The sequence below is a fragment of the Solea solea genome, chromosome 3, assembly GCF_958295425.1.
Source record: "Solea solea chromosome 3, fSolSol10.1, whole genome shotgun sequence".
Taxonomy (NCBI): domain Eukaryota; kingdom Metazoa; phylum Chordata; class Actinopteri; order Pleuronectiformes; family Soleidae; genus Solea; species Solea solea.
The window spans coordinates 14,332,221-14,354,377 of NC_081136.1; the positions used below are offsets into that span (position 1 = coordinate 14,332,221).

At 40.8% G+C, this 22,157-nt stretch overlaps 3 protein-coding genes across 3 annotated transcripts; 2 read left to right on the top strand and 1 right to left on the bottom strand.

Moving 5' to 3' along the window:
- The first annotated feature begins 1,110 nt into the window (after positions 1-1,110).
- LOC131456272 (uncharacterized) lies at positions 1,111-10,629 on the top strand. Its single transcript, XM_058624447.1, has 8 exons — positions 1,111-1,250; positions 3,572-3,681; positions 3,808-3,892; positions 3,977-4,172; positions 5,108-6,162; positions 6,276-7,075; positions 8,290-8,493; positions 9,478-10,629. The coding sequence occupies exons 1-8, from the start codon at positions 1,159-1,161 to the stop codon at positions 9,720-9,722; spliced, it is 2,787 nt and encodes a 928-aa protein (XP_058480430.1). The 5' UTR covers positions 1,111-1,158; the 3' UTR covers positions 9,723-10,629.
- LOC131456274 (butyrophilin subfamily 2 member A2-like) lies at positions 10,469-14,984 on the bottom strand. Its single transcript, XM_058624450.1, has 9 exons — positions 14,246-14,984; positions 14,056-14,124; positions 13,554-13,916; positions 13,159-13,461; positions 12,980-13,066; positions 12,525-12,566; positions 12,409-12,432; positions 12,213-12,260; positions 10,469-12,119 (listed from the first exon to the last, which is right to left on the bottom strand). The coding sequence occupies exons 1-9, from the start codon at positions 14,247-14,249 to the stop codon at positions 11,554-11,556; spliced, it is 1,506 nt and encodes a 501-aa protein (XP_058480433.1). The 5' UTR covers positions 14,250-14,984; the 3' UTR covers positions 10,469-11,553.
- Positions 14,985-15,080: 96 nt separating this feature from the next.
- Positions 15,081-21,721, top strand: mfsd8 (major facilitator superfamily domain containing 8). Its single transcript, XM_058624448.1, has 12 exons — positions 15,081-15,467; positions 16,727-16,809; positions 17,387-17,430; positions 17,653-17,893; positions 17,996-18,109; positions 18,227-18,371; positions 18,513-18,571; positions 19,508-19,616; positions 19,721-19,855; positions 19,941-20,044; positions 20,141-20,364; positions 20,676-21,721. The coding sequence occupies exons 1-12, from the start codon at positions 15,409-15,411 to the stop codon at positions 20,880-20,882; spliced, it is 1,524 nt and encodes a 507-aa protein (XP_058480431.1). The 5' UTR covers positions 15,081-15,408; the 3' UTR covers positions 20,883-21,721.
- The last annotated feature ends 436 nt before the right edge of the window (positions 21,722-22,157 follow it).

Below are 22,157 nucleotides of genomic sequence, written 5' to 3' on the forward strand. Positions count from 1 at the left end.
ATTGCAGGGCCACATATAGAGACAAACAACCATTCAACCATTTACTACCACTTTCACTGTCAATTTTAAGGCCCAAGACTTCAGGGGGTCCTCAGCCAAATTTGATTTTGGGGCCTTTTATCAACCCCAATACTAAAGCAGTACATGACATGATGGTTCTGGGAGTGATTTTAAATAGATTTTAATTAAATCTGTTCTCTTTTGTCATTCCTTGCTTTCTCCCTCTTTCTTTTTTTCAGCTCCAGAGGGATATACATGTTCACACTGTCTGATGTACAGCGCAGTGTGCAAATGCACGTAAATGTCATGGTTGTCACTACCTAAGCTCTAAGGGGGAAGGAATCACTACTCCAAAAGTAGTACTATTTATAATATTATCTAACCTATTGTGTTTTTTTAACAAAGCCATGTCCTGACTTGGTTAATGTTATCATGCACAAACAATAAAAGAAAGAAAGCAATCAGAGATGGCAGACTTAACCCTATTCATGCAACAAGCCTCTGTCGGCCTCTGTTGGTCATATTGTCAAGTGCGGAAACACAAACAGACAGACAGCACTAAAAACAATACTTCACTGGGGTGAAGTAATAAGATAATGAAATGCTACAGGTAGGCCCCCTGGTGGTCACAGGCCCTAAGCAGGCACTTAGTCCACTTATGCCTCTGCTGGCTCAATTTAAAGTGTCCAATTTACCTAATCCCCATATTGCATGTTTTTGGACTGTCGGAGGAAGAGTGCTAATAAATGAATATCATCATTATAATTGTAGTAGATTAAAATGAATCTGTAAGCCTAAAGTAGTACAGTAGACAAATTGTTACATTACAGTATTGGTGCGTTAAACCTGTACTTGAGTAATTGAGTAAATGTATTTAGTTACTTTTCCTTGTCCATCAGCAAAGCATGGTGTAATCTATGATCATACTTCCATGAGTATACAATGCAATATCACATGTTCCAACGAGTAGCTAAAACAATGTATTTTCTTCTTTCAACCTTTGTATGCGTTAATTGTAAGACTGTGAGTTACAGTGTGTCTTTTTTTCCCCCCTCACAGATGGGTGCTCCCCATTTTACCATTAGAACCCCAAAGGATGTTGTGCGCATGCCCGTTGAGCAATCTACCGGAGCGCGAGAGGTAGCGAAGGCAGTCCTAATGGCGGAGAGTGTTCGGTCGCCTTTTGACTACCGGGAGCCACCGACCCTCGACAGCGACGGGGATGGGAGCAAGCCGCCGCCTCCGCGGGGGTGAGTGAGCGTGTGCCGGGCCTCCGGTTTGCTGTCGCTTGGTGTTTCTTTTTTTGTGAACAAAAACGCAAGAGCCAGAGACGCACGCGCCGCAGCAGGCGTGCGCGTCTGTTTAGTTCACGTTAGTAGCCTTCATTCGCGTGCGTGATTCCAGCCTTATAATGCAGAAAACACAACCGGGGAAGTGATTGTGGGTGTTTTGTCGGTTGCAGCTCTTGTACATTGCGCGGTCGCGAGTCCTCTCGCCTTTCTATCCTTTCATTTTTGCTGTTTTGACGGTACACAAGTCAAACGTTAGCTTCTTGAAGCTAACAAGCTAGCCCTGGGCTTAGCATTGAATTTAACATGCACCCAGCAGGGATCATCAGTGCAACCTGGCTGATCGATGATAACATCTCACTCATTGAGAGCCCCAGCCACACATGTGATAGTGTGCAGTGTATTAACATGTCATTCTAGATCTTAATCTAAGTGCTGCATGACTGCTGAGCTGCTGCAGATCAGGACTCCTGTCTCGTTTGGCTTAATTGAGTAAACAAAGTTTCTGACCAACACCGAAATGTATCCGAAAACAGCAGAGAGTCACCAGGCTCTGATACATCAACTCACTCTTCTGTGGTAATTAGTGTTCTTTAAATGCATTGATACAGCCTGGCGTGTTTGATTAGAAGGGGTGGGGCTATTTCCAGTACTTTGCATCACATATCAGACCATCACTCTCATAATCACTCCATATTCATATCCTAGCAATTTGTATGGATATTGTGAAACTTTATTAGGTACACAGGACACCTAAGAAAGTGGCAGGAGTAGCACCTGATGAGGTCTGCTGCTGCACCTCATCTGCTTCAGGTTTTGATTGTGTGTGTTGTGTGTCAGAAATGGTCTTCTTCATACCTTTGTTTGTTGCTTATTTGAGATATTGTTGCCTTTCTATCATTTTGACACATATTCCTCCAGAGACCTGCTGCTCACTGGATATTCTCTTTTTTTGGCCAATTTTGTTGTAGATCAACAGATAGACAGTTTCTGAAATACCAACCAACAGGCTTTCCACATTCAAAGTCACATAATTCACTATTTTTCCCCATTCTGATGCTCGGTTTGGACTTAAGCATGTTGAGCTCATAAGACATTAATTCCTACGCAATTAGACAGGTGTACCCTTTAAAATGGTCAGCAAGGGTATGTGTTTATAGGTTTCAAATCAAGTGGGGCTGCAGCTTGCGATTATTTTCAAAATCGATTAATCTGTTGAATATTTTAGTATTAACACTGATTTACGAAGTCAGGGGGCTTGTTTTAATTGTTAAAGAAACACTCAAACTCATTACTTGATTATCAAAATAGTGGACAGTTAATTTAGTTATCAGTTAATTTCAGCCCTAGTATCTAGCACAGTATTTATTACAAGCTTTACTGCAACACACCGCCTGTTTCCCTGTATCACACACTACAGTGAATGTTCACCTGTTGTACTGTGTTGGGCTAATTAACACCTGGATTGGAGTGTAAACCTACTGAAAGGGCCACAGACCAGCAGTGCTGTTCCATTTAACTAAAACAAGGAAAGACGGTAATGTTGGACTGGCTACGGCCACTGTACAGTCAATCACATGTTATTTAAAGTGTTCCCCAGAGCCGAAATGCAGCTGTTTTACATTCTGATAAATCTGATAATGTTTTCACTAAATCCTTTTGTCTATGAAACAGTAAAACTAAATTGACCATTACATCTCCTTAACTTGTTTTGTATGACTAAGAAAATGTTACTATGTATGTTTGAAAGCAACTGAAATAATTAGTTATTGACTTATTATTTTTAATGCTGACCGACTATTTAATTGACTCTATTTTTTTGACATTTAATACTTGTTTGTGATTTATTTGGAAAATAATCATAAGGTTTTTGATATTGGAAATATTTCTTAATTGTAGCTTGTGGATGGGCACAGTCGTTACTCAAAAACTAACATAAGACAACTTCACTGAAAATGTCTGACTGACCTTTCAGAGCTTTCTTCAAAGTCTACTCCAAAATGAACAACACAGGTTATGAGAAATGGCTTAATTTTGATTGCTTATCAAATCATGGGGCTTTAAATGTTTCTTTAGTAGAAGCTGCTGGCATCATCACAAATGGTTCAAAGGCTTATTGTTAAAGTGGATAAGTCACCCCACCTTAAAGAAAAGCTCTGTGAGCAGACTGAAGTATTGCTATACCACAGGTATCACATGCTTCTCATGCAGACACAGGTTGCATGAGGCTTTGTCAGAATGTATTGTTATGCTAAACGAAGGCCTTGTTTTTGTTTCTACAGCCGCGTGTGTGGGAGAAAACGGAAGGGGACACCTGTAAAGGTGTGTGACCGAGCATATGTAACAGAAGATGAGGAGGAGGAGAGCATGTCGGAACACAGTTACAGCCCTGGTGTGTATATACTGTGTATATATATGTGTGTTTATCCTCTCTGCTACATATGGGTAACAGGTGTGATGTAGAAAGGACAGAAAGTGTGAGGATACACTGGGATTAAAGTTGTCCATTCTATCTCAGGTGATGGCCAGTACCCAGAGGGTGCAGAAGACCGTCTCCCTCCACCTGGCAGTCCTTACTACCTGCCTGATCCTGCTCAGCTCTGGTAATGATGCCTCTCTTTGATGCTCATGCCGTGATGTGCTTCTATTTCTGTAGATCACTTATATTATTGTTTTGTTTTTTTCAGTGTGCCAGAATTGGGGGAGGAAGGGGCGAGTGGCGTTCGGGGGCCTGTGCTCTTCCATCCGCCACCCAACTGTAGGATTCGAGAGGTTCACTGTGGGACACAGGTACGGTTGGTTGTCATAGCGATCCGAGATATTGCCAAAGGGGAGGAGATCACAGTGGACTATAGCCTGACAGACTGGGGCGAGAATGCAATGGTGAGCATTGATAAAATGTTAATTCGCCGTTAACATTTTTCACAATTTTTGTTTTTCTCACTGCATATATATATATATATATCTACATATACATATACATTTTCCATACAGTTTCCATAAATCTATGAAATATTCCTGTTTCACCACACTTTCATGTACTTTCTGTAAAGAAAAATGTAAACTGTATTGTGTACTATGGAAATATCTTTACATTCTTTCAAATATTTTTGATATTCATATTTTTATGTACACTATATGGAACAAAGTATTTGGCCACACCTTTTATGTTAAGTATTGAATTCAGGTGTCTCAATCAGGCTTTGGGCCTTGGCCCCTTATCTCCAATGAAAGGCAAACTTAACGCTTCAGCATACTAAGACATTTTGCACAATTCTATGTTTCCAACTTTGTGGCAACCGTTTGAGGAAGGCCCTTTTCTATTCCACAATGACTGTCCTCCAGTGCACAAAGCAAGGACTATAAAGACAGGGTTTGGCGAGTTTTGTGTGGAAGATCTTGACTGGCCCACACAGAGCCCCGACCTCAACCCCATCAAGCACCTTTGGGATGAACTGGAACTTGTGAGCCAGGCCTTCTCGTCCAACATCAGTGCCTGAGCCCATAAATTCTCTACAGAATAAATGGGCATAAATTCTCATAGAAACACTATAAAGTCTTGAGGAATGTCTTCCAAGAAGTGTGGAAGCAGTTAAAGCTGCAAAAGGGGGGCCAAATCCATATTAAGATCTTGTACGTATTTAAATACATCATTACAGTCCCTGTTTGTGTTATGGTCAGGTGTCCGAATACCTTTGTCCATATAGTGTATTTGTGTAATCAGTAAAGTCTAATCTAACAATATCTAGTGTATAAAAATTCAGATTGTGTAGCTACATGATCACCCAATGGTGTATTTGAAATCTGTCTCTTACCAGGAGGATGAAGCTGGCCCCCACCCACTGTCCCTCTCTGTTTCTGATTACCTCACTCCCTCCTGGTCATTATCACCCTCATCCTCCCCACTAACCCACTCTGAACCCAGTGACTCTGATCGTGAAGAGGACGAAGAGGAGGAAGATGACGATGATGACGATGATGATGAAGAAGAGGAAATTGAAGAAATTCGGGGCCGAATGCTGCGTCGTCGCAAGAAACGCAAGATTCCAGCTGTTGCTGTTGATACAAAGAAGAAGAGTGTGGCCACCTCTTCCAGAGGGCCTGGGCGCCCATGCTCTTCCTTTTCCCGCCCAGGATCTGTTGCACCCACAGACAGGTCCCAGTCCCAGGCCCCAGTAAGTTCCCTGGCCCCACCAACCACCAATATCAACAATAACATTAATATCAACATAGGTAGCTCCAGCGGTGCCACAGTGAGCCGGCGGCAGCACTGCCCGTACTGTGGCCGCCACTATCGCTCTCTGGCACGTCACCTGGAGAAACACCACGCCAACCAGCCTGATGTCAGAACGGCCATGGAGCTGGCACACCACCACACACACAGCTCTTCAAATGGCAGCGCGTCACACCCTCAACCCTCATCGTTGTCCACCTCTGCCGCTCACAGTCATTCCTTTGCTGTCCCTCAGCCCTCAGCCTCAAACACTGCCCCGCCTCCTCTCTTCTCTAGGGAGAGGGAATCGCCAGCTACTCGCTCAAGCACAGGCGCCGTCTCATTCTCCCTCTCACTTTCACCTCCTTCTTCGGGTCAGTCCGGATCCACTAAGAAGGGGCCGAGCTTAACACTGCCTGCCACAAAGCGCCCTGCGCCCCCAGTGGTGTCTCGGGTAAAGAGTCCATCACCGCCTCCTCCGGCTACTCCCAGGCGGGGTCGGAGAATGAAGAAAGAAAAGCTAGAAGAGCAGCAGAAGGTAGAAGAGGAGCTGGTTCCACCTCCCACTCCAGAACCAGACATAGATCCAGAAGAAGACCTGGTGCTGAGTGGAGAGGGAGAAGAAGAGCCAGCAGAGGAGAAAAATGGGGAGATTCCAAGGTAAGGTTCTCTCTGATACTCCTTTTTTCCCCCCCTCAAGTTTTTGTTTGTAATATCGATTGCTGGAAAGTGCATCGTGAGTTCAGATGCTGTTTTTCTCTCTTTGTTTTCAGCACAAACAGACATCACATGTCTCCACTCCTCTCCTCCCTCTCTTGTCTGGTCCTCTACCTCCGCCGCCAGCAGCACTCCTCTTTCCTCTCTTTAACCCGCTCTCCTCACTCTGCCGAGGCCTGGCGCCTGCTCTGCCATTCCAGCCTCTCCCTTCTCATCCTCTACAACCGCCACCGTGAATGCGAGGTGGCCAAACTCACTCTCCAGGACTACCGCAAACGCATCACACCACAGACCAGCTCCAGTACCAGCTCCCCCTCTGGCATGGAGGCCCTCCTGTCCCCCTTCGAGCGCCTGGTCCTCTGTCATCTCCCGCGGGCTGGTGTTGTAGGCAAGCGTGGTCGCATCCAGCCACTTATTCTCCCACCACACTGTGAGTCCTGCGTGGACCTGCTTATTCAAACTAGTCCTAATGTGGGCGTGGACCCAGAGAGCCCGTACGTCTTTTCCCGGCCCTACCACTCTCCTGCTACCCCTCTCCGGGGCACGGATCTCCTAAGAAATCTGGCTCGAGCCAGCGGGGCCAAGAACCCCGGGGTACTGACAGCAACACGAGCTCGGCGGCAGGTAGCAATCCTTACCCAACTGCTTCTATTAGAGGAGAGTGAGAGTCAGGGTGGGGCCACAAAGCGCTTGGAGGACTTTCTGGAGCGAGAGTACCATGTGACCCAAAGCTGCTCCACCATCATACGGGATCCTGCGCTAATGGGTCGTGTGGGTCGTGTTGTTCTTTATGGTGAGAAGGAAGGTGTACTTTTCAGAGGAATGAGCCTGCAGGACATCTGTCTTGAGTTGGATGGTAAGATTGATAGTGAGTCACGCACACACATTTTTGTTGCATCACCTTTTAGCTTTGATTATGACATGCATTTGCTGCGGTATAGATTAGATAAGTTTTGTAATATGACATTTTAATCCACATTTGCATTTTTTCACCAAATCTTGTAATGGACTTGCCAGTCTGTTTTGAAAGATGTCTCATGCACCCTAAACCACTCTTTGACAATTTTAGCCCAATTAATCCTGGTATTGGAATATTCCCAAAAAAGTTGGTCATTCCCTATATTTAGGATCACTGGCGTTAGCTGAATTTAGTTAGCTGGCACATAATGTTGCCAAACTGAGACCTAACCAACTGAAGCAACCCCAGATCATAACACTGCCCCCACAGGTTTGTATGGTAAGTGGTAAGGGAAATATTGAGACCATTAGCAATTTATTAGTTATAGTTACTTCTCCCAAAACGTTATTGAGTTAGTAACGAAGTAACTAGTTACCAGGGAAAGTAACTTTTTTTTTTTTTTTTTAAATGTTCACATGTCAAAGAATCCCCCTTCTTTAATAACATTTTAAATTCAACTGTATGTTCAATTGTTAATAATAATAATAATAATAATAATAATAATAATCCGGAGAACCCGGAGACAACCCACGCACACACGGGGAGAACATGCAAACTCCATGCAGAAAGGCCCTTGTTCCAACCGGGGCTCGAACCCGGGTCTTCTCGCTGCAAGGCGAACCCGGGTCTTCTCGCTGCAAGGCGAGAGTGCTAACCACTAAACCACCGTGTGGCCCGCCTCTGGTTGGTGTACCAGGAAATTTTACTCTACCGTAGCCAACCATTTTATGCAGTTGTCCCGCCCCCAACACCATAGAAAAGAAAAGAAAAAAATTGTTGCAGCTCTTGCACGTCTAACAGAGCCTGGTTGGATAAAATGGCTTCAATGAGCTTAATTATAGTAACGTGCCACTGCCGTCTTATTTTATTGTCCGTAAAGGTAGCGGCGCTGTAACAATTGAAACACTAATTAGTTAGATAACCCCATTACTGAAAAAAATAGTGCTGTTAGTGACACCATTTATTTTAACTGACTCACACAGTGAGTGAATTTTGATTTATTTCACAACATTTGAGCAACATCCAGCAACATTTGAGTAATATGAGGGATGGGACACAGTGGTGTACATTTCCACATTTTAACTTCCCTTCATTTAATCTCTGTCCTGCAGTGATGTCAGGAAACTCAGCGGACTCATTTTCTGAAGAGTCTGAAGCAGAGGAAGAGAAGGAGGAAATTAAAGAGAAGGTTGAGGTGTTGGTGAAAAAGAAAGGACCAGGCAGACCACCACGGAAGAAGAGAGCTCCCAATCCTTCTCCTGTCAACCCACCAGTAGCCAACGCCCATAAGCGGCGATCTGTTCAACCTAAATCAGGTAATTGTCAGAAAATAGCCTGTGACTTCCCAAACTTCCCATCACTGATTTGATGTCACACACTCTAAAGCCTGTTTGATACTTCTAAATGTTCTGAGTGACAGAAATGGACAGAGGACATTTTTGCTGTTGTGCAACTGTAGAATTTTCTACAGACATCATCATGTTTTGTTGCACAGTGTGATTTGACCACTGACCATTGTCCTCTCAGTATTAGTAAATTGAAGCAGTCTTCTTCCACAACTATATCAGCATTGATAGATATAAACAAGCAGACGGAAGGATAACTGAGAGGTCTGCTCGGGTCTGTGTAATGTAAATGTTTTTCATCTGTCCATTTCTGTGGTGGTCTTTGCAGACCCTATGTGGACAAATGCAACCACACCTTCTGTTTGAGTTCACACTGACTGACTGACTGCCTGCCTGTGTGCAAAGTTTTTTTTTTTTATGTGTTTGATAAGGTTTCCGGGGAACCATTGGTCCCTGCGTGCATTTTTTTTAACAGTAAAAGTTACATACAAATGCAATGGAATTTTATTTTCATTGTTACAATTATCATTTTTAGCGAAGAAAAAACAATTCTACCTTTCTTTAACATAGTAACATGAAGGTACATTTACAGGAATATCATATATACACGTACATAACGCCAACATTTATAGGCAAACCTTATTCAAAAGTTTTATACAAGAAGGTGTACAGTTGGTGAATGCATGTATCCGTCTGTCACAGCAGGGATGCAAGATGGTCCCATTTTTCGAGAATGTAATTATGACCTGGGCCTAAAGGAGACTGCTAGAAGATGGTGTGTGGTTGGTTACCATGGAGACAACTGAAACCTTCCACTGGAGCATAAATTGAAAACATTGTAGAAGTCATTACGTTTTGCTAAGCGGCAACTTTGTATACATTGTTGAGCAAAAAAGTACAAACCAGGCTTAACTGCATTCACTTACACGTTGCAACATTCCATCTCCTTCACAGGGAAGCGTGGTGTGCTGAAGCGTCCCTGGTCAGAAGCAGAGCGCATAGCCGTAGAGACTCACCTGAAGAGGAACCTCATGGAGCTGCGCGTCCCTGCAAAAGCGGACTGTGAGCGCTGCCTGGAACTCTGCCCTCTGCTGGTGAGCAACCAGCGAGATTGGCGGGCAATCAAGTTTTATGTCCACAACCGCATTCAGCTGCTTAAGAAGCAAGTCAGGAGGGAAAGCGCCGCCACTGTTTGTTAGAGCAAAGACAAAAGACATACAAAAAGAGGTGGCAGAGAGATATACCATAATGTATAAACCACCAGCAATCACAATGAAGACAAAAACTCTTGGCCATAGTGGAGAGCAACTAAAGCTTTCCTGGTCATAAGGGACTAGTGTAATAAAAGTGACTAAGCTAAGAAACACATGGGTTATTCCAGTTAAGGATCATTCATGCTCAGTGTTGGGATCCGCAGTGTCTGTCTCCGGAGTGTATTATTAAGTGGTTGGACAAGAAGTACCTGTTAGTGTGAATATGAATTCAGATGCGGTTAATATTTTTTATTTTCTTTATGACCAATTTTTTTTAATGTCAGTTGCATTTGATAGTTAAAAAGTTTTAACTGTTTTGAGAAATGGAAGAGAGAAGGAGATGTGTCCAGAGTGACACAGGATTCGCTCACTTCTAGACCATCAGGACTTACTCCAATAGTCGAGCCTTTGCTTCCTCAAAGCGCTGATGACCAAACATGACTATAAAGCTTTGGAAGACAATACCAATACTTTTGATGGTTCACAAATCCTCACAGAGAAAGACTGAGATGTGTATGAACTTGTATAGTTTGTGTTTGATATTGACTGGCATTGTGCCCACCCCTACCCACTCCCACGGCACCTGATGGGTGTATAAAAAAGTATTCTTTAAATCTTTCATACCTCTTCCCATGATCGTTGTCAGTCCCAGTATGTACCAAGGCACACCTACTTGAATTAATTGCGTATCAGACTTTTCCAAACAAATTTTATTTGAGAATCAACATATTCACAATGTAAATACTACCTTATCTATGAAAAGTACCCACAGTAGTGATGACAAGAGTTAGTATTGTGTTATTGTGTATATACTTGTAAATACTATCTGTACCTATTAAAGTGTATGACATTTTGCTGTGTTTTATTAAACTAGAGTGTGCAGTGAGTTTTACATTGGACAGAGTGAAACTGTCACAAGTACACACATTAACATAATATCAAATACATCAAGAAATACACTATTTTGTTTATACATTTACTGTTAGATCTACTTCACACACAAATATTAATTTTCCATAATTCATAGTTTTACACATGAATTTTATACAACAACCAAACAGGCAGCAGCCACAAAAAAACAAATACAACAAACAGTGAATATGTTGCGTACTTTTAAAAATTGACAAAATAATTTGTAATAATAGATGTTTCCTAGATTCAGACCAATTAATGAGTTGGGCCGATGACATTATGGATAGTTCACTGTCCCCCAATAATTAAATCAAAGATCTGTGTCTAGGTATTGAACGAATTTCATCCTTTGAAGGTTGTGTCAGCACAATATCGTGACTAAAGCTGCCAAAGGTCGAGCAAACAATGCTGCATTCTGATTTTAAACGACAAAAATAACAACAGAAGTGAGCTTCTGCAGTGAGTGACAGAGACGTGTGTGAGACATCCTCACCTACTGCACCTCTGTGCCACACCACTTGAATCAGAAGTAGGATGAGAGGAATCTTTTCATGGAAGTTTTTTCTGGTCAGGAGGCAGCAAGTGATGTCAGACTTTCTCCACTTTTCAGGTGAGCCTGGAGAACTTTGTAAAATGACAACTCTAGGTCCATATTTTAGGTTTACTGCTTACATAGCTGAAATGTCCCCACAGACACCAAAACACAGTCTTGTGGAGCAAAATTTAACATCATAACAAATGGCATATTATTCAAACTTGTGATTTTTTTTTGTGTTGTATTGTCGTTTTCCCTTCAGAACGATACGAAGCACAATGTTATACATTTAAAACAGATTGCTTTAACTCCTTTTTGTTCCAGATCATATTAAGACTGACACGCTCTTATTTCCTCACCCTGTGTTGTCCTCTGTAAAATCTCCATAGGAGAAGTATCACCTTTACCGGGATTGAACAAAGGAAATACTTCGCCTGTGAATGTAGCTGTCAAGGATCCAATGATATTTTTTTCTTCCACATCATAAAAGGAAAGCTCTCCTTTGTCATAATCTAGATACACGCCCACTGTCTTTGGCCTTGAGAGGACAGGCAGTAGAACGTTTGGTTCTGAGCTAACCTGGAGGCTGTCTGCTCTGTCAGGGGAAGACGACAGGAACCAAAAGCCACTAGATGCACTTGGAGGAAGTTTACAGTGCAGAGGAAAGTCAACTGCATTTGTAACCCCAACCCACCAGGACTCTTTCACTACAACATTTTCTCTCTTCAGAGAAACCTCCCAGTAGTGTTGTCCAGAATTGAAGCCAGGTGCTCCCTTGATTGCTGTGAGACAGGTTACCTCTTTTCCATCATGAGGCGCTGCTTGACCATTGTCTCTTAGTAAAGTATTCGAGATCTTGAGGAACAGATGTTCTTTTTCCTGAAGTGTTATATTTTCTATGGAAAATTTCAAATTGAATTCAATTTTGACCAAAGAGTATTATGGGGTGATTCAATGACTGAGATTCTGTGAAAATTGGAGCACATTACCGTAATGAGTTTCAGCCTCTTTCAGCCTCTCTGAGCCTCTTGGTTCAACTGTAACACAGTAAATACTGAGTTTACAACATGTAAATAATATCAATAATCTTTAAATTTCATGTGACAACTGGTTTTAACTGAAGTGTATACATTACAGTATGTACTGATTTGACTTAATCAACAGTGACATGGAGTTGCTACTTACCACCTGCTAAAAGTTTCTTATTCTCTGGAAAAAGAACAATAACAAATTTAAACGACTCACTCACATGTTATTCATAAAATGTTCTGTGTATCTTTCGTGCGTGTGTTTCACCTTACCCTCAGCGTCAGAGTTCCCAGATTTCTTTTTCTTCTGGAAAACTAAATACAACACAATAATTTCAATTTCAATTAGGGCTGCAACTCATCGATTAATGTGTAGATTACTTTTGCGATTAATCAAGTACTTGTTTGGTCCTTAAAATGTCAAAACAGTTTGAAAAATGTTCAGTTTAAAAAAAAACCCAGGTGATGATTTTCTCAGATGTCACGTTTTGTCCACAAACCATAATGTTTCAGTTTAAATGATTTGTCAAATGGAGCAATCGAATAATCGTTCCAGTCCTAATGTCAATAATATGTTCAAAAAAATTGATCATTGTAAATAATTATATCTTAAATATAAATTATAGAAAGTGAATTTGATGATATTTGTTGTCTTCATGTCAATGTATGCACTTGTTTCAGTCAAATGTCATCTTTATTGTATTTTACACATATAAAACAATGGTTACCTCTGTTTCTGAAGTACAGGAAGTACATAACTCCAAGTGAAACTAATATGGCTAGAAGAAGGAGAGCGAAGGCCACCCATCCTGCCACTGAGGACAAAAAGTAAGATTAGATGTTTCTTTGTATTGTTAAAAGTTATAAAACAAAGGAAATTGTGACACAAAAAACACAATCTCTTTACCCCCTTTAGCAAGTTGAGGAGGGACTCCCTGCAGGCGCACGCTTGCCTCCTTCACATCTTCATCAGAGAAACCTACTGAGCAGGAAACATCAGACAAGCCTGAGACCATCAGCCAGCTGTGGACTGACACTGGACTGAAGGCTTCCTGGACGTTGCTGTACTGCAAACTTTTCGGGGTCAGATTCCGCATGTCGTCCGACCAGCGCAGCCATGGCTGTGGATACCAGCCCTCAGATTCACAGCTCATGTTCAACAAGTTTTCCTCCATCCACACCACTGACAGGAGAGGCCGGGTTCCTGTTTCTGTGCAGCGCAAGATGAAGAACATTTGATGTCAAAGGTGGAAAACCAGTTTGTTTCCTAATCATTTAGTTTTGTGAACTTTCCACACTCACTTGTCACATTGAGGCTGACACTTCCACGGTCATAATCCTGGTCACTGCTGACATAACAAGTATAATCCCCTGCGTCCTCCAATGTGACGTCTCGCAGGTTCAGGCTCACATCACCTGTTGTCACTCCACCAGATGCTGCATCTTTGAGGCCAATTGAGACTCTGCCATTGTAGGAATCTCCGATGGATTCAACCCCTTTGTGCTGAATCTGTATGATTGGAGAGTCAAAGTGATCACCACGGTACCAGCGTACCTCCAGGCCCTCTGCACTTTGTGCTGGATTGAGCCAGCATGGTAGTGTGGTTGTTTCACCATGGTGCACTGAGAGGGAGGATGAGACCAAAACCACGAAGCCTTTTGGAACTGTGAAAAAGAAAAAGAAAAACAACAACAAAAGTCTAATTGCCCCCTACATGTTTTAAATAAATAGATGATGACAATAGTGGAAAACGGATAAGGACACACGTTTCAGAGATATCAGACAGAGAATGCAGGGACTTACCAGGACCAGCACCAGACAAAGACGCACAAAGAACTGCGATAAGGTACAGGTGTATCATCGTGTGTAGTCCTGTATAATAGAGGAGTAATATTAATGCATTTTTCCACCCCATTTGAAAGTAATACATCTTTAACAGCGCAAAGACTGATATAGGCCTATACTGAGAGTGTAAAATTAAATCTCGGCCTACCCATCGTAGTGGTATAAATCCAATATCCTTCATACACAGCGATGTATCAGGGTTATGGCGTTGTTTATATCCAGTTCTGAGATCCACTTCTGTTGTTTTTTGTTTTGTTTTACTTAAAGTAAAGCTACTTCGTGGGTCAGGAAAACTGCATGGACGTCCGCAGATTAAATTTCACTTTCGCTTTTGAAAATGTACTGTAGTTTGAAGCTATGTCCACGAGATGTCGCTAAAAGGGTTGCGGTGAAGAATTCTGTTCAACAGTGACGCAGTTTTGGTTGTGCGAACGAGTCAAGCAGTGTTTTTACAGCATTAACTTCATGAAGTCGGTTTAATATTTAAGCAAACACAATAGACACTGGTTCAACAATCAAGGCAATTGTGACATTACAACGATAATGCTCTCATAATTTCATAAATAATAGGTTTTACTTCCAGTCAATTTAATTTTGTAATTTATTTTTCACTCTAGATATTTCAAGGTATCAAAATTGTGCAAGAATATAAAAGTTGTGGGTTGTGCAAAAATCAAGATAATATTTAAGGGGACGTAGTGAGCTATAGTAAGTAAGTTATTGTTGTTTTATGTAGTTCATTAAATCTCACGTGAGTCTGCTGCGTCAAGGTAAACAGAACTGGCCCGGATATTATGTGGTGCAAAAAATAAAAGCACAGAGTCGACCACGGTTAAAAGAACAGTGACTGTGTGTGTGTCGCGCTCACTTAATGTATAATCAAATGTATATTTATTTATCGCTTTATGTAATGTACGGATCACCGTGTAGTTAAATAACTATTTTGCTTCGATAGAATGCTGATGTAATTTTAATTTTGAAAAGCTTAACAGGAAATCGCTGTGTATCTACTAGTATCATAGTCCAGTTAGCCGCCTAGCTTTCAAATGGAGATGTGTCGGTATTGGAAGTCGCATTGAAATATAGTGTGGATTTAAATAGGCTTTTAATGTTTGATAACATGCTGAAATGTTATATTATGTTAAGTTGCTAACATTGGTGTGCACTGTGATAACGTTAGCGTGCACTGCAGCTAACTTCCCTGAGCTTTTCTGAACTGTTGGAGCTCGTTGTGTCGTGTCGACATGGCGACATAAACAAAACTGTCCAGCTTCAAAACTTATCTGCACTGAGTTGCGGATTTGAGTCAGAATGTCCCGACTTATTGACTCTGACGAGGCCACTCCATTGCTCAGGGACGATGCAAGCAGGTGAGTGCAGAGTTCAACGGACATTTTAGCCGAGTAAACATTCAGCAATGACATGTACCACTGTGCACTGTTATAAAAATTAAGATTGGCTTGACAGCTTGATTTGCTGTAGTATTTCAGGCTATATTGTTCACAAGCCTCACATCAGTAACCTTATATCGCCCTTGCTGTCCTGTCTCCTTAAATATTTCATTATTAAAATTATTTGAAACTATAAGAAAATAGTTTGCATAGACCAGACTGTCAAGTATTTGTGACCTCCCCTTACACCCTTTTGACCCTTAGTGGAACATGAAGTAATGCCATTGGTAACACTAATTTGTCCTACTAGTTCATGTCGAAAATGGTTGCGTGTCAAAGGTTTACTCAGGACGTGCTAGAGCATTACAAACACAGGAGTTTAACTAATTGAAAACATGCTAATATATAGGACTGACTTTCTGTCACGTCATTCTGTGCAAAATGCCAAAGAACTCCAAATCTGACCGATTTAAAACTGTAATTTTGCATCAGCAAGGGCACTCTCAAAGGAAAATATAAGTTTATAACTGAGCCATCACTAATTTGATAAATTGCACCTCTGATTTTACTACTAAGTGCCATCAAATTTGGTGCTGTGCAAAGACTTCATTGGATCATTGGAGGAAGGTTCCCTCCTCCTTTTGGCAACATCAAAAGCAGGAGGTGACATAGTTAAAAGGCAAAAGTTAGATAAATTTAGTTGATAAAGTGAAACTATATCAACCTTAATTATCTGCACACTAATGTTGAAGTCTAGGTACAGTGGTTTTTGATGTGGACCTGGTCTAATGAGGTCTAGGTATGAAACAAAAATGGGGAAATCTCCCCTTTAGCATTTTCACAAATAAAATAAAAGTTTCACAAATACAATAGTGGGTGTCAAGCAAAGTTAATGTCATACCCAAATATATAAAATGTCTAAAAAGTGTCCCAAAAAAAAGATAATCAGTGGAAAAACAGTCGCACTGCACATTTGGTAAATTTCCCCTCAACTTTCCCCTTAAGTGCCGAATCGGAAGCTGGCAAATCGGAGGCTAACTTCAGCGTCGTCCCTCCAAGTTCTTCCCCCACCTATCTACAGTTTTAGTAGCTGAATGATAGGGCTTTCATAAAGTTTAGAGATGGTTCTAAAAAAATTGCTGAAATAGGACTTCTATGAGTGACCTTGTAGAAACCTTGTATTGTCTCTTTTTTCTTTAAGTAATTGAAAGAAATCTTTATCCTGTCCCTTTGTGCAGCGATGACTCTCAGGATGAAGATTACAAGAGCCGATGGAGGTCAATCCGAATCATGTACTTCACCATGTTTCTCAGCAGTGTAGGTGAGGGTGCCCACAGTTACAGAAACATAAGCTCTTAATAGTTTCACACCAGTCATGTATGTGGACACGAAATCCTCTATGCTGTGGTGGTGCAAAATTGAGACTTATCAGTACCAAATGTGCTATTCTGTAATGTAATATGAATGTGAAATGTTTGTTGAAAGAACAGTATGTGGAACTCTGAGCCAATTTTTATTGATGTCATGAGTATTCTTGTTTTAACAACTTTGGATAGATACAGAACCACTACCACCCACAAATTACAACACACATTTTCCAGTAAATAATCATGTGGAGCCCCTCTCCCATTACATAAAACAAAAGAAAGGGCAGAGGTGACAGGGAGACACAGCCTTATTATAAGGTGTAGGGAAACATAACTTAAGGAAAAGTCTCACATTTTTTTCTGGAGGCCTGTCAGGTAAAAACATGTTTGTGTATAATCTAAATTAAAAACCATTACAATAATTTACACATTTCACTGCTTTTTAATTCTAATTGTTATACATTTAAATGTTTACTTTTGTTATGATTCTTTTGACACAAATCATCATTTATGTTTTATGTGGCTTTTCAGGTTTCACTATCGTCATCACATCACTGTGGCCATATTTGCACAAGGTATGTTTGATTTTTAAGCTTTTGAGGTTCATCTGCAATTTTCACAGGGAAAAGCAAGAAGTCTAAAAATAACTTGGAATACTGGGGTAATTAATTTTGGTCTTCACAGTAAAAGCACTTCTTCTGTGCACCAGTTTAGTAATGAAGTGGTTGTGAATACTCATACAGACTGTAGTAATATCACCTTTTTTTACTTTAACTTTTTGCCTGTGTTTCACATAGATCGATGATGGAGCCAATGCCACTTTCCTGGGATGGGTGGTGGCAGCCTACAGCCTCTGTCAGATGGTGGCCTCTCCCATTTTTGGCCTGTGGTCTAATCACCGGCCACACAGGGAGCCTTTGGTGTGCTCCATCTTCATAAACCTGTCGGCCAACATCTACTACGCCTATGCATATCTGCCTAAGACCAATAACAAGTTCCATGTCCTCTTCGCCAGAGCCTTGGTTGGATTTGGAGCAGGTGATGTTTGGTATTCTTTCAAATTTTCTCTTATGTGAATATGTACATCAACCACATGACGTCAGTGTTACACTAAAATTGTATTTGGTCTTTTCATGGCAGGCAATGTTGCGGTGGCAAGGTCTTTTGTTGCTGGAGCGACATCACTGAAGGAGAGAACTAATGCTATGGCAAACATGAGTGCCTGTCAGGCCCTGGGTTTTATCCTGGGACCAGGTAAATATGCCTGCACAGATTATTTGACCTTGCGCCTCTAGTGAAGTGTATGTTGTGAAAAAGTGAACAAAGAAAAAATTGTGGATTTATCATTGACATTTTGTATGTGTTTGTCAGCTCTTCAAGCATGCCTGTCATTCGTCGGTGAGCGTGGTGTCACAGTGAAATTCATAGACCTGGAGCTCAACATGTACACTGCTCCTGCGTTACTGGCTGTGGCTTTTGGCATCATCAACATCCTGCTGGTCCTGTTGGTGCTGAGGTGATATTTCCTCCCACACTAATGCACAATGTTTTATATTGGGCTCGTATTTTACAATATTTTTGCACCCAATGAAGATCAACTTTCTATGTACATGTATCACTGATTATAATTAGGTGCTGTCTTGGTTCTCACTAACAGAGAGCACCGTGTTGACGACCATGGGAGACACATACAAGCCATTAACTACACATCGGAAGGTATGCAGTGTCCTCTCATTTTTAAAGGTTCATTGTGTGATTATTAGTGACATCTAATGGTCAGACTGCAGATTGTAACAGAGGACTTTCCCAAGCACATCAGGAATCTACGGGAGCCTTTGTGTACAAGAAATGACGTAATTTTCAAAATGTGAAACACATGCTCTGACTGGTTTGTCCATTCAGGCTACTGTAGAAACATGGCAGCCTCTATAATACAATACTTGCTGAAAGTACATACAAAAGGCTCTAATGCTTCTAATGCTCCCTTCATTTTTTTTAATTTTAAAACGGGTATACATTTACACAAACATGCTAGTAGTTGTCTGCTCAATTGCTGCCAACAACATCTCCTGAATCTTACACATTCAACCTTTATATACAGCATGTATGATTTAACAATCAAACATACAAAAGACGAAGTGATAAAAAAAGGAATAGATAAAAGATAAAGAAGAGGTGTACATGCAACTGTGTGTAGGTGGCCAGATGGCTCTATATAGAAAGGATAGACCTCTGAGGTCAGCAGAGCATACCTCGGTCGAGTCACCTGGATGAGAGGGTGTCCTGTGAGACCTTTAACACCGGTTGACTCTAACATACAACAGTGATGATGTTTGTGCATCCACATTTTTAGTTTTATTAAAAACCTAATACGAAAAAGTTCACAAGGACAAGTTGTGGCACACTAAACAAATAATTTTCTTCTGTCAAATAATCTATTGAAGAAAACAAAAAACGGCTCAGGCTGAGACACAATCACATTTCTCAAAAGCATATCGACAGTGTGTGACACCTTCAGGAGAGAAATCGTTAGACAAGGCAGCCCACTCCCAGCCTTGTAAGAATTATGGGACAAGATATGTTGGCTGTATCATTTGCACAATATTCGTCAGTTCTTCTTTGGTTGAAGGATTTTTTTTTTCATTCTCCTAGATAGAGTTGATATTAGTGAAGAAACAGAGGAAGCCATTGACAGTGTTGCAGTCCTGACCTCCAATGTCCTCTTCTTCATCGTCATGTTCATCTTTGCCATCTTTGAGACGTGTGTATTTCGTCAGAGAACGCTGACAGTTCTTATTATCTTATTCCTGCATATTTACACTTGACTGGATACATTTTCTTTACCTAAATTTATGATTTTTGCAGAATTTCCACACCATTGTCCATGGACATGTTCGCCTGGACAAGGAAAGAAGCTGTTTTATACAACGGTTTGATCATCTGTTTCATTGGATTCGAATCCATCCTTGTGTTTCTGGTTGTAAAAGTGGCTTCTCAAAGGTACTATCACTCATGTGTTTGTACTCAAATACATCTGAACCTGCTGGAATGTGGTTCAACACAAGGAACATTTACTTCCTTCCAGGGTTGGGGATCGTCCTGTGTTGCTAGCAGGCCTTGCCATTATCTTCTGTGGCTTCTTCATTCTGCTTCCATGGGGGAATCATTACCCCAAAATCCAGTGGGCTGGTATGGATTGTTTCAATTGCATAAATATATGCACTTTACCATCCTGAAGCGTTTACTTTCTAATCATTGCCTTTGTTTGTATTTTTCCAAATACAGACCTTAAAAATAACTCATTGGTCAGTCAAAATTTTGCCGTTAATGCATCCAACAGCACTGTGGAGCCAACAGGCTGCCCGTTTGAACAGACCTGGTGCCAGTATACACCTGCAATACACCTAGCCCAGTATATCACATCTGATGTTCTGATTGGGATGGGATACCCAGCCTGCAATGTGATGTCCTATACACTGTATTCCAAAATTGTTGGACCCAGGCCTCAGGTAAGAAGAGTAAAAGCTGATAAAAATTGTTCATTCAAAACTGTTGTGTGTAACTTTTGTGTAGCTATTCAAACCATTAACAATTATTGTGTGAATTGACAATGGTTCCTCTTTGTTCCTTATTAAAATATAGCATGACAATAATAATATCAACAACAACAAAACAAATCACCAAAAGTTACACACTGCAGCTTTAACAAAAAGAATGTTAATCCAACGGCTGCTTTTTTTTCTAATACAATAAAATGCACAAAAATAGCACAATTTTTTTAAGAATAGATGATGTGGACATTCATTGTTGCTTTCCACAGGGTGTGTACATGGGTTTGTTGACAGCCTCTGGCAGCGGCGCACGGACATTTGGCCCCATTTTTGTCTCTCAGGTTTATACCATCCTGGGACCTCGTTGGGCCTTTAGCATCATCTGTGGGATTGTGGTAGGGGCCATCATCCTCCTGAGCACCGTTTACCACAGACTCATCGCGTTTTCTGTACGCCATGGACAAACTATACAATAACGTGCGATTGGACAGACTGACCACAAAACTTCCTGGCTATAATTCCGCCTTTTTGTTGCTCACTTTACAGCGAGGCTACTGATGAGCCCATGAGAGTTTGTGACTCTGGGTTGACCTTTGAACTCTAATGCGACAAGGTTATTCCTCATGACTTGACCAAAGATGGCTGCTACGATTTGAGTTCTAAGGGAGCTAGAAGTTCACCTGCACTTGTGGAAAAAAGCCACATGACACACATGCAGCAGGGTGAGGTGAGGGCATAAACAAGAGGACCGCTTAAAAACAATGAGTGAATTATTATTTTTATTTTTTTAAATGTATGAATCAACAAATACGGTTTTACTTTAACTCGTGAAATATTTGGAATTTAACACAGGCACATGGACCTAATGAATGGTACTTGATTATTTAAATATTACTGACACTAAATATGCTCACTATTATGATTTAGTGCAGAATGGTTGTTTATTGTGCAATGACTTTAGTTGTGCAAGAAATGTTTTCTTGAGAGAGAGAACAATTATATTTGGGGATTTATTGTAACATTTCCAATTAAAAAAAATAAATCCATATTGAATGATTTTCCATGCTCTGTTAAAGGCTTCTCTTGCAGTTCTTGTCTTACTTACACCTACAGGCTCAGTGTCACTTTGTATTGTCATTTTCATTTTTGATCAGCCTGATCAAGTGAGAAAAGGCTTTTTCATCCCTTGTGCAGGATAAATGATGATGCATAACATTTTAAATAAATTATGGGGAATATTTTAATGTTTAAGCAGCACATAATCTGGAAAATTCACTAAAGAGATATTTAAAGAATAAAGAAATTACATTGGAAAGTGCTAAATATTCATTACCTCAATATAAATGATTGTGCAAAAGAACTATAGATATTTTCTTGTTTGTGTCATACCAATGTTATCTATAGATGTAGGTATGCAAGTGATATACAGAGAATAAACCAACACACTACAGAATAAAAAATAATATTACAGCTGCCATAGAATGCTGAATAAAATAAATGTAAGCAAACAAACCTGTGATTCAAAATACTGAAAAGACAGAGACATTGGGGTAATTGACACATTAACCTTTCATCAGTGCTAGTTTGATCACTGAACCTTCATAGATAGTGACACTAGTAAAGAATTTTTCTTTTGCAATAATGCAACATGCTATGTAGCATAAAAAGTTACATAGCATATACATATTGTGTCTGTGTGTGTTTACATTCCAAATCATGGCGATATAATAAGCACCACTTAACAAGTGTAG